The following is a 12,390-nucleotide window of genomic DNA, read 5'->3' as shown; positions in this document are numbered from 1 at the left end:
TGATGATTTTTTTAATACGATGTAGTTAAATTTTATCTTCATCAGGTTTGTTTTCCATATAAATTTTTCTACAAAGCTTGGAATCAAGATTTTGTCCGTATTATAGGTTACGGTCTATAGCTTCTGCTGTAGCAAGTTCTCTCATGCTGTTATTTCCAAGTCCCATTCTCTGGGTTAAATTTTGCAATTCTAAATGCTTTTATGGAAACTGGACTCTAAGATTTTTTTTGAAGATTGGATTCTTTTGTCAAATTTTAGACAGTACTAAATTATACCACATGCAGTTGACTGTTGCCGATTTTATTCTGATTCGATCCTTTCTACCGATAATAGCCATTGTGAATTGAAGTGAATAAGACTGGTTATATGTATTTATTAATCAACAAATTCATTTTTAAAATTGTGGTAAATATTAAAAGTAGAGATGGAAGTAGAGACAGAGTAGAAGGAAATGGCCTCAAGTCAAAATAGTAGGGGTGTTCGGGGCGGCTTAGTCGGTGAAGCATCTGCCTTCGGCTCAGGTCATGATCCCAGAGTCCTGGGATCAAGCCCCGCATCGGGCTCTCTGCTCAGTGGGGAGCCTGCTTCCTCCTCTCACCCCCCGCTCGTGCTCTCTCTCTAATAAATAAATAAAATCTTTTTTAAAAAAAATAGAGGGATGTTCAATATCGCTAGGAAGGCTATAGCAATTAAAAAAAAAAGAAAAGTAACAAAGGCTGGTGGGGATGTGGAAAGCTTAGAACCCTCGTGTCTTGCTGGTGGCAATGTAAACTTGTACAGCCACTACGGAAAAAAGTTTGAAGGTTGCACAAAAAGTTAAGCATAGAATGACCATATGATCCAGAAATTCTTCTGCTCCTAAATATACCCTAACGAACTGAAAACAGGAGTTCGAAGAAAACTTGTATAGCCAACCAGAGCCAACAGGTGGTGACAGCCCGGTGTCCGTCAGGTAAGGGACAGCTATAGAAAATGTGGTCGGTATATGCCTACGATGAAATATTATTCGGCTGTAGAAAGGAATGAGGTACTTATCCAGGTTACCACATGGGTGAACCTCAAAAACTTTGTGCTAAGTGAAAAATCACAAGATAAAAAGTCACAGACTCAACAATTCCATTTATGTAAAATATCTATTATATGTCATTCCACAGAAGCAGAAAACAGATGAGTGGTTGCCAGGGTCAGGAGGGAGGGGAGAACGAAGAGTAACAGCTTAACACATACAAGGTCTCCTGTGGGAGCGAAGAAATGTTCTGGAACCAGACAGAGGCGATGATTGTGCGGTACTATGAATGTACCAAATGCTCGGGAACCGGGTGCTTTCGAAAGGTTAATTTCATGGTATGTGAATTTTACCTCAAAAAAATAGTGGGGCAAAGTGATGGGTCGCACGAAATGTGCTACTTTAAGACCAGTAAAGATCATTGACCAGGAGTCATAAAAACTCTACTTTTCTAGATTTCTCCTTTAAAGAAAACAGCACAAACTCTTGGATGTGATAAAGTCTGCTTTCAGAAAGATGAGTGGGCGAGAAAAAAGACCACTGGAGCCAGCGAGCTGCCTGTTTCTAATCTACAGCGCGTTGCAGCAAGTTCTTCAAAGTAAATACATTTGGGAATTATGGGAAATGCTGAGTTGGGACCAACATTGGGAACAAGGACAGAAAGAAGAGACTTTGGAGGGATTAGATGGGAACATGCCGGTTTGAAGAAGGCTGTGGGATATCAGGGGCACTGAAGCAGCCTCTTAAAGCAAAGATGGGTCTAGCCTCAGACCCTGTGGGGAGCATATGTCGCTTTCTGGCTGCCCAGCACCCTTTTTTTTTCTCCAAGGGGACACAAATTTCCTCTCGGGGAAGTCTTCTCCCATTGCACGCAGGAAATAAATCAGGGTGCTCTGCCCCCCCAAATTCCCTCCTTTGAGACACCCCACTCCTGGGGCATTGCCTCCTGGAGGTGCGGCGGACTGTGTAGACAGCACATTCATACAGCAGCCCCACTTTCTTTTCTCGAGCCTACCTCCTTCAAGCCTGGTCCTCTAGCCTCTTGTCTACTTGGGGAGCACCCCAGCACTGTACCTTCTTAAATTCATTGGGGTTGGATTGTGTTACATTAATCCTAGCATCTTGTCTGAAACAAACATAAAATTGTAGCCAAGGAGGAGCTGCTGCAGGGCTTCTGGCTCACTGAAAGGGACCTGCGTGCGGGGAATGGGGGTGGGGGGACACAGTCTCAGATGACATAGTGTGCCAGCTCTGTGCCAGGTTCCTAGAGGGCAGCTGGAGAGAATCCGAGGGAATGACAGCTAGGTCTGCATCCGATTGCTATAAAGTAGTTTGACGTCAACCAAAGAACCCAGGTCCTATAAGAAACAATTGATTGGTCACTCACAGATTGAGGGCAAAGATAAGCATTAGTCAACTTTTTTTTTTTCCCCCAGCTCTTTTGTAAACAGCCCAACAGCCATCTGTCCTTGCTGATGTGAACTCCATCTGCCCAAACGCAGTGTGTATGTGTATATGGAGGGCCACAGACGGGGGGTTCCCAATTTTCCCTTGTGGACTTTCCCATTGGGTGATTCTGTTAGTATAGCCTGGTGTTGTGTACAGATAGGTTCAGAAGATCAGGACACACTGGCCTCTCTATTTTGTTGTGGTTTAGCTTCTTTTTTAATAACATCCGTTTATTTACAACAAGCATTTATTACTCACTGGCCACAGCACAACATTGGACAATTTAGCATATGTGTTAGCACAGAAGACATTGCCTCTGCTTTCAGGGAGCTAGGAGTAAAATGCACCCAGATGCTCACTCTAAGAATAGCTTTTTTAAAAATGTAGAAATGCATGCTAATTAGTGTAGTAAAAACCGAGTATTGCAACGTGAAGCAGGCTATAAAGTTTTACCGTAGGACATAAATGCTTGAGTTATAGAGAGATACGGTATGTTTTTTTAATGGGACAAATAAAAATTGTAAAGATGTCCGATTTCCCCAAGATGTGTCAACAATAAGAAATCCCAAAATTTTCATGTAAAATCCCAAATTTTCATGCTAATCCTGTAATTCACCTGGAAATCAAAATGCCGAAAATCTGCCAAGAAAATTTTGGAAAGGAAAAGTGAAAGCCTGCACTAGCAACTCTCAAAATAGTCCCTAAAGCTATGTTCATTAAGACAGAGTCATTCTCGCACAAGAACAGACACATAGATCAATGAATCAGAAAAGAAAATATAGAAAAATATCTAAATGTTTCATTGGGAACTTGGTATATGTTAAAGACGACAGTTAAAATCAGTAGGGAAAGGATGATCCATTTATAGTATAAAGTTAACTAGCTAACTGTCAGGGAAAAATGAATTAGATCTTTACTTTGCGTCATTTACAAAAATAAGTAGATTTAAGGGTAATACGTTTTTTAAAAACTATAGGCATAATAGAAGGTAATACTGAGGAATGGATTTAAAGTCGTGTGTTCAAATAGCTTTTTAAAACCACAAAGGTTTTAATAGAAAAACCTAACAAATTTGGGGCACCAGGCTGCTTCAGTTGGAGGAGTGTGCGACTCTTGATCTCAGGATCATGAGTTCGAGCCCCATGCTGGGTGGAGAGATTACTTTAAAAAAAAATTTTTTTTTTAAAGAAAAGAAAAGTAACAAATTTAACCACAAAATATGAAAGTTATGTAAGATAAAATATGTGACAAACTAGGAGAAAGCCTTTACAACATATAATAGAAAATGACACGGTGTAGGGGTGATAAGAACAGCACCTATGAATCAATTGGAGAAAGATAAAAAATACAACAGGAAAATGGACGAAGGGTACAAACCATTTACATAAGAGAAACAGGAATGACTGGGAAATATATGAATCAGAAAGATGCCAATTCAAATGAGACACGTGTTTTCCATAAACAATAAATTCTGGTACACTGAAAATAAATTTTAAAAATAAATTAATTAAAAAAAAAACATGTTTTCCACGGATTGAGTCCATCTTAAGAAACACGTACCGAAGTTAAATATCCATTTTTTGCCCGTCAAGATGGCCAAAATGTGAAAGATTGACAGTGCTAATTATTGATGAGGGTGAGGAAGACAGGTACTTCCGTGCAAAATTTGCAAATGTAAATTGGGTCCATCTGTTTTGGAAGACAGTTTGGTGGTGCTCGGAATTTAAAACACACACCACGCTCCATTCTGTGTCTCCGGCCTCCTCGGGGCTGCCTCTCCTCGGGGGTAGTCAGGTCCTGGCTGCCTCAGAGCAGGGCACCAGGCTTCCAAGGAGGTCAAGGCAGAAGCTCCCAGGCTTCTCTCTGAAGGGCCAGAGTAAAGCAGATTCCTCCATGGACACTTTGTAGCATCTCTTAAGTGCTTATATGTTTATGTAAATATCAAAAGATTCCATTTTTTTTTTTAAGATTTTATTTATTCATTTGACAGAGAAAGAGATCACAAGTAAGCAGAGAGAGAAGGCGGGGGTGGAGGGGGGAAGCAGGCTCCCTGCTGAGCAGAGAGCCCGATGCAGGACTTGATCCCAGGACCCTGAGATCATGACCTGAGCCGAAGGCAGAGGCTTTAACCCACTGAGCCACCCAGGCACCCCGATTCCACTGTTTTGATTCATGCTTCCTCCTTGACCCAAACTACGTAACTAGTTACACCCATTCTGGTTTTTCCTTTTTAAATTTTTTCTTGTGACCTGTGGGTAAATTATGCAAACAAAGGAAAACATACAACAACACTTCGCCACAGTGTATGCGGTCTGAAAATTCGATTTGGTAAACGCCGGTGTGGTGGTGGTGTGATTTGCATTGAAAACAGCGTTTTATCAGAAGGTGGTATTGTCATTAAATTAATGATTGTGAAACGCCCACTGTGCACAACTGATGGTGCACACTGTTTCACACTGAAGTGAGAAAGTCCTCCAGCGATACTGAGGCAGTTGCTTTTTCCCACGCGCACACATGCACACACACGGACACCTGCACACGTGCACACGTGCATACTCTGGATTTTCTCTGAGAATGGTGCTGGGTAGCCTGGAAAGAGGACAGGAACCAAACACCAATCGTGCTACAGCCCAACTCACATTATTAGGGTGTATGTTTCTTCTGTGCCTGCTCTGTGGGTCCGCTCCCAGTTCACCCAGCAGTCCTCCCTTCGTGCTCGGCATGTGGGGCGCCCTGGGGAGACACACAAAGCTGGACAAGCCTGGCCTGCCGCTGGTGGGGAAGAATGTGCTTGAAAAGAGCCCTCATGTCGATCAGGCCCCCTGGGTGCCAGGACGGAGCTGTGCACAGGTGAGCGGTGCCAAGAGCGGTGCTTTGCCGGGGGGCACAGAGAAGGGGCAGCTCCCCCAGCAGCCTGATTAGAAGTGAGTCTTGAAAGACAGATAGTAGCTGTAGAACAGAAAAATTGGGTGTGCAGGGAGAAAGGGGGAATATTCCAGGCAGAAGCAACAGCTTGAGCAAAGGCTCTTGGGATAAAAATAGCACAGCAGGCAGCACGCCTCTTCTGAGTGGAAATAGGCCAGTGGCTCTGGCTTATCTGAACTTACACAGAAAGACGCAAGCGGGCAGGGCATGGCGGGCCTCCTAGGGCAACTTAGGACCCATGCAGTGGAGGGGGAACTGAGGATCCATCTTCTCTTGGGCTTCTCTTCCCCAGCTTTTTGCCTGATGCCATTTTGACAGTATGGACTTTGAAGTCAACCCTTTGCCTTTGAGAAAGTTCAAGAACTATGGTCAACTATCTACAATGACCTAATCTTCCTCTTTGGTAGTCTCCACAGCAGCCCCAGCCTCAGCAGAGCTGGGTTCCTGTCCTCTGCATACTGTATGACTTTCTTGAGGGGTAATTTTTTACGCACGTGGTTGGTTTTCACTCCATTGGCAGGTGGAGGCCAGAGTAAGTGGACGAGAGTAGGGGCTAGAGGCCACCTCAGAGAGGTGACATGACCCCGAATCAGGGGGGCAGCATCAGGATGACCACACATGCCATCATTATATGGGAAGCCTCGGACTACCAAGAAAAGATTTTATTTTATTCTTTTGTCATTTTCTGAAATTCTCTTGTATTCTGAACAAGATCAGGAGATACGCATATGAAATTTAGTTCATATTTCTATTATCCTGTTTAACCTCAGCACATGTCTATTTTCATTTATTCTATAAACAAAATTATCTCTGAATTTTCCTCTGGGTGCAACCAGGAATTTGGTTTCTTGGATCACTTCCCTCCCCGTGTTTGTAATTTATCGTCTGAAACCCTTTATAAATGCTGTAGCTAAATCTTGTGCAATACTGAGCTGTCCAGCTGATGTGATCTTTATAGGCTTGCTTTTGGTTGCTGTCATAATCCACTCATTTCTTATAAACGCTTCTATCTGCTTCCCGAATGCCATGGCCTCGGCACTGAGATTTGCACCTATGGTGTCACGCTGGCAAATGTCCCAAGGTCTTAAAATAATCTTTCCTCTCCTCCGCACCAGCACAGAGGAAGTTTGTTCTGGCACTGGCTGGCTTAAGGTGATACCTTCACTTCTCTTAAGTTTGTGGAGACTTAATGAATTAGTTTTAAAAAAAAAGAAAAAAATAAAAAGTAAGTCTGGTTTAATTTAAGGAGGGTTTTTAGGATCAACAGGTATGATGGAAATGATAGGCAAGAATTGGGAAATGGGGGGCGCCTGGGTGGCTCAGTGGGTTAAGCCTCTGCCTTTGGCTCAGGTCATGATCCCAGGGTCCTGGGATCGAGTCCCGCATGGGGCTCTCTGCTCGGCGGGAAGCCTGCTTCCTCCTCTCTCTCTCTGCCTGCCTCTCTGCTTACTGCCTACTTGTGATCTCTCTCTCTGTCAAGTAAATAAATAAAATCTTAAAAAAAAAAAAAAAAGAATTGGGAAATGGGTTAAAGTGAGCTCTTAAGAAATTGCTCACCGGGGCGCCTGGGTGTCTCAGTGGGTTAAGCCTCTACCTTCGGCTCAGGTCATGATCCCTGGGGCCTGGGATCGAGTCCCGCATGGGGCTCTCTGCTCAGCAGGGAGCCTGCTTCTCCTCATCTCTCTCTCTGTCTGTCTCTCTGCCTATTTGGGATCTCTCTCTCTGTCAAATAAATAAATAAAATCTTAAAAAAAAAAAAATTGCTCACCACAGAGCACCAGGGTGGCTCAGTCACTTAAGCTTCCGACTCTTGGTTTCAGCTCAGGTTACGATCTCAGGGTCCTGGGATCGAGCCCCACGTCGGGCTGCCCACTCAGCAGGGAATCTGCTTTTTCCCTCTCCGTCTGTCCCTCCCCCTGCTCGCATACTTTCTCTCTTAAAATAAATCTTTAAGAAACTAAGTGCTCATCACTGTGATATAATACAGAGATGAGGGATGGATGTCATTACCATGTTTCATGTTCTGTGACTCTAGTTTACATAGAACCCAGATCTTGGCCAACCACCAGGCCTGGGCTCAAGGCTGGCCAAGAGAAATCAGTGGCAGTTTCAGGAAATGGGACCATCCCACGCCAGGGCTGCGAACTATAATCATTTCTTAGTTGTAACAGAGTACCCTGTTTTCCCAGTGATTAACTAGTTGGGGATTTTTGCGTTTACTCCCAGGGACCAGGGTCACTCCGTGTTTTCACGAAGGACGATGGTGAGGATGGTGTCATGGCTTGCTTGGGCTAACAAGCCTTTATCTTTCACTTAACCCGACAAATATTTACACTGCTCTGCCCTTCCAGCACATTCTCTGGAGCATACAGTGTACCCCCCAACAGCTGCACGAGGCACTCATAGACTCTTGGGAGAGCAGCCGGTTTGGTTAACGGGGTACCCACGATAGCTGGGGCCGGTCTTGTTGGGGGCAGGCAAAGAAGTGAGCATTTACTGAGTGTAGGCCGTGTGCCAGATACTTTATATATGTTAGCTCATCTGATAATGAGGCTAGCTCTGCGATGTAGCATGTGTTCAAAATGTATTAGTTGCTTTGCTTTTTCATCTGCGTTACAGAAATAACTCGTATCGAATTACTTAACACTGTAAACTTGAAATCCTGTCTGTGTAAACATGTGCCAGTGGTTTCTAAAGCTGATCTGATACAGGATGTATTAGTAAGTGGGGAAAGGGCGCCAATCCTGGCATGGATGTAAGGTACAGAAAATCCCATATTCACGCTTCCTCTACAGAACTTGTCAGGAAAAGAACTTAAATAGGTTGAAAGACGTTTGCTCGAAGTTTTTTCCATGCACTGTTCAAGGAGCGTGGCAGAAACTGAGCTCTCCTCCTCTGCTTTCTTAGATACATTCCACCGTTGATCTGGGGGAAAAGTGGACACATCCAGACGGCCTTGTATGGGAAGATGGGAAGGGTGAGGTCGCCACACCCCTACGGGCACCGCAAGTTCATCACCATGTCTGACGGAGCCACCTCGACCTTCGACCTCTTCGAGCCCTTGGCGGAGCACTGTGTTGGAGGTGAGCTAGCGCAGGTCTGCGATGGGGCCATTGCCCGGAATGGGAACACTGGGCAGGGAGGGAGCACGGTGTATGCACTCGTCCCGCCAACTCAGCATCGCGCTGGGGGCTAGGAGGAAGCCCACTGTGGTTCATCACCCAGGGGCAGCCCGCAAGGGTTCGTGCTGTCACGTGCTTGCTGGATACCACGTTGCGCCCCTCAGACAGCAATGCTGGACGTGGTTGTTAGTCCTCCCATGAGATACAGAAGCTCAGTGTAAGGGGCTGTGGGAGAACGTGGAGCCCAGGCCCCGTCAGGACCAGGCCTCTGGTTTGATTACAGCAATAGAAGCCAGACTCTCCTAAGAGCTTTGTAGGTCCTGTTCTTTCAGTTAAGCATTGTAGCAACCCCAAGAGGTGGGGGTGCCTTATTGTCCTGACTCTACTGATGAGAGAAACTAAAGCTCAGAGACACGGCATAGGCTGGTCTGGTTTGTTGGGTAATAGCAGATGGTGGAGGCTCGCAGGCACCCTCTGTGTAGGTTGCTGTGGACAAAAAGACACATTTGGGTCCATTTACACAGGGCTCTGGGATACCTATCTGTCAGAAACCTCTCGATCACTGCCGCTGCTGGAAGCCAGTGTTGCTCTGTGCGGCCTGCCTAGTAAGCAGCCGTTACAAAAAGCTTCGCGGGAGGACTCACGAGTGAGTGGAGTTAGGACTCCAGCTGCCTCCCACTGCCCCTCCTAGAGGAGGACGTGTCTTCTCAGTTCCATAGTATGCAAGGCACCTAGGTCTGAGGGGTTTTTTGTGCTTTTTTATTTTGTAAAGATTTTATCTGTTTATTCAGAGAGAGAGCTTGCGTGCACAAGTGGTAGGGGGAGGGGCAGCGGAAGAGAGAAAATCCCACGGAGACTCTCCACTGGGCATGGAGCCCGACGAGGGGCTCGATCTTTCAACCCTGAGATCATGACCTGAGCCGAAATCAAGAGTCAGATGCCCAACCAGCTGATCCACCCAGACGCCCCAAGGCACCTTGGTTTTTATAGGATCTTGGTAACTACTTGGGAGGAAGTTCCAGTAAACCCCTTGTACCTTTCAGTTCTTTACGGTAACCAGCGCTGTTGACAAGCTGGTGCCAAAGGTTTAGTGGGTGTTCCCTTTGCCTGTTACACTCGGCCCCATACCCCTCCATGACTGCGTCCTCCTTGTCACTCAGGTCTCAACTCAGCTGTCACCTCCTCAGAGGGAGAGCCCCTGCCTCCCCTCACTAATGTAACCTTCCCAGTCAATCCATCACACCTTCCTGCTTTTGTCCTTCAGAGTACCACTCGCTCAGGACGTAATCTGTGGTCCTGAGAGATCTCCATCTATCAAATAAATAAATAAAATCTTAAAAAAAAAAAAGAAAATTCAAAAGGTATCTTTAAGATATACAGAGCAAGTATACATCTCTCTTCTACTCCTACTGCCCACCCACACTCCTCCCCAGTGGTACCCAATGTTAGGTTTCTCACTACGATTCCAGGGCTAGCGGATGCATTTCTAAACATAGATGTCTTCTTCCCCTCCATGCAAATGGCAGCGTTCATAATCCTTTTCCACACCTTGCTTTTTTTCCCACTTAATACATGTTGGAGAGCTCACCCTATCAGCACCTGTAAAGATGTCTCTCATTATTTGTAAGGGCTACATAACATTTCATCACTTGGATGTGCAATAATTTATTTAACCAGACCTCTATTTGGGGGCATTTAGCTTGTATTCACTCTTTTGCCATTATCACCTGTCATGTACATCTCTTGTTCTGCACAATGTACAGTTGTATCTGTAGACAAATATCTGGAAGTCAGATTGCTTGATCAAAGAAGTCTGTGCAGACCACTTCTTGTTTTTCCATGCCTGCATCCCCGTCATTCATACAGAAATTAAGAGGAAGGCTTGGAAACCTGGAAAGCAGTGTGGCTGAGTAATTTTGTATCTGCTGAATCTAATAATAAAAAATTGAGATTTAAATTGTTTTCATTTCACCTTTGCAGTCATTAATTTTTATCGTATTTTTCAAAATTGTCTGTCCACGATTGGGAATTTTAACAACTGACCCTTCACCGTAAATAGTTTGAGAAACGCCCATCGGGCTAACTCCACCCGAGAAGGGAAAGACGCTTCTTCCCAGAGAACTTAGTGGAAACATGGATGTCAGTTTCCCACCTGCTGTTTTCTAGGCCAGTGATGTATCGTCACGGCCATTTATCATCACGCCTCATGCGGTTCATGGGGATTTTTCTCTTTACCCCATAGATGATGTTACCATGGTCATCTGCCCGGGAATTGCCAATCACAGCGAGAAGCAGTACATCCGCACCTTTGTGGACTATGCCCAGAAAAACGGCTACCGGTGCGCCGTGCTCAACCACCTGGGCGCCTTGCCCAACATTGAGCTGACCTCACCGCGCATGTTCACCTACGGTAAGGCCACGGCCACGTGGAATCCCCCTTATCCTTCTCACTATGAGCGCACTGTCCCTTCCGTCCTGCTGTACCTTTCTGAGTTCAGAATTTATGCCCCTCTGGAGAGGCAGCGGGGCTCGGGGTTACGCCAGCAGCTGGTGTGTATGGGGCATTTACGATGCCATGCTTCAGGTCAGCCTTTCAGATGGGCCCGGAACCTCCCCCAGCGCACCCTGCCTCCTGGAGACCCAGTGAAAGTCAAGGGGGCAGGACGTCCCCGCTGCCCTCTGCTGGTGGTTAGGTGTCAGAGCAGGGCCAGGGGCCCCCCTGCAGCCCACGCCTGGCACCACTGAGCCATCCCCACCCCAGTTCTCCAGGACTCTTGTGACTGGCGGCGGGCAAGGGTTGCGATGAGGCACATGCATGTCTTTGGGAAGGAAATCTGGCATATCAGTGACTCACAGGTTCCAAGTTCCTTGCAGAGAGTAACCGGATCTCATATTGAGACAAGTGCTTCTTGCCTCTAACTGAAGTCCCGTATTAACGAAGGCTCTGTCTTCCAGGCTGCCCGTTCTTGATTCTTATTTTTAAATCTCCCTTCATATTATAGATGCACACATAAATAATAAACACATAAGATTTGTGTTTGAATACACACAAACACTGGGGTTGTTTATAACCAAAGAAATTACTCCGCGTTTTAATGGGAAACAACCAAAAATTGCATCCACCATCTCACCATAACTCTAATTTTCAATTGGTTTATCTTCCCATTCTTTCATCTGTGTGTACATAGTTTTTATTTAAAGGCAGTCTTAGTGTGTATATCTGTGGTGACTTAGTTTAAATAATCTTATATTCGCTAGCATAAAGGTGCGTAGTCACTACATTTAATCTTTTTAAGAGCCCCGTTGCTATTATTATTCCATTATTGTTTATCTAACCCTTCCTCTTTGTAGTCCATTTAGTTTAGAGTTTTTTGGCATTTTAAATAATGATGCTACAAATATCTTTCGCATAGAATTTGTTTTTACTCTTTAATGACTACTTTGGGCTGAATTTCCGGGGCTAGAATTTCAGAGTCGACATTCTGTGTGCCTGTTTGTCCATATTGTCAGACTGTCCTCCAGCAAGGCTGTGCCGGTTTATGCGGCTGCTGGTGACGTGTAGGGCACGGGTAGGGAGGCATGAGCGGGACACCTGTTCTGGGCCCACGAGGCTGCCCTGCGCCCCGCTGCTTCTCGTCTCACTCCCACGACTAAAGACCCTGTGTTACAGACTCTTCTGCTCAACAGTTGGTTGGTGGCCTGAAGATAGAGGTGGAGATCCAGATTTACAAATCACTCAGGAACAGAAGAGTGAGCGAGTAGGAGACGGGATTGGATCCAAAAGGCAGAAACAGGCAGACTCTCACAAAAGTGAGAACAATGGGCAAGGATTATAATAAGGACCTGTACGTGGATATAAAAATCCGTCTGCCCAATTTGAGAATGAGG

The 12,390-nt window shown here is 45.4% G+C and overlaps 1 protein-coding gene across 1 annotated transcript in view; it reads left to right on the top strand.

The window, feature by feature from the left end:
* The window catches only part of LOC309857827 (monoacylglycerol lipase ABHD2), an 82,700-nt gene that overhangs the window by 52,965 nt on the left and 17,345 nt on the right, over positions 1-12,390 (top strand). Inside the window, exons 4-5 of the mRNA XM_082750586.1 lie at positions 8,288-8,463; positions 10,745-10,912. Coding sequence (XP_082606712.1) covers positions 8,288-8,463; positions 10,745-10,912 — 344 coding nt within the window. The remainder of the gene's footprint in view (positions 1-8,287; positions 8,464-10,744; positions 10,913-12,390) is intronic.

The sequence above is a fragment of the Mustela nivalis genome, assembly GCF_964662115.1.
Source record: "Mustela nivalis genome assembly, contig: HAP1_SCAFFOLD_1329, whole genome shotgun sequence".
In the NCBI taxonomy this organism is placed as follows: domain Eukaryota; kingdom Metazoa; phylum Chordata; class Mammalia; order Carnivora; family Mustelidae; genus Mustela; species Mustela nivalis.
The sequence above is the reverse complement of the archived record's forward strand: the minus strand, read 5'-3'. Positions and strand labels throughout refer to the sequence as shown.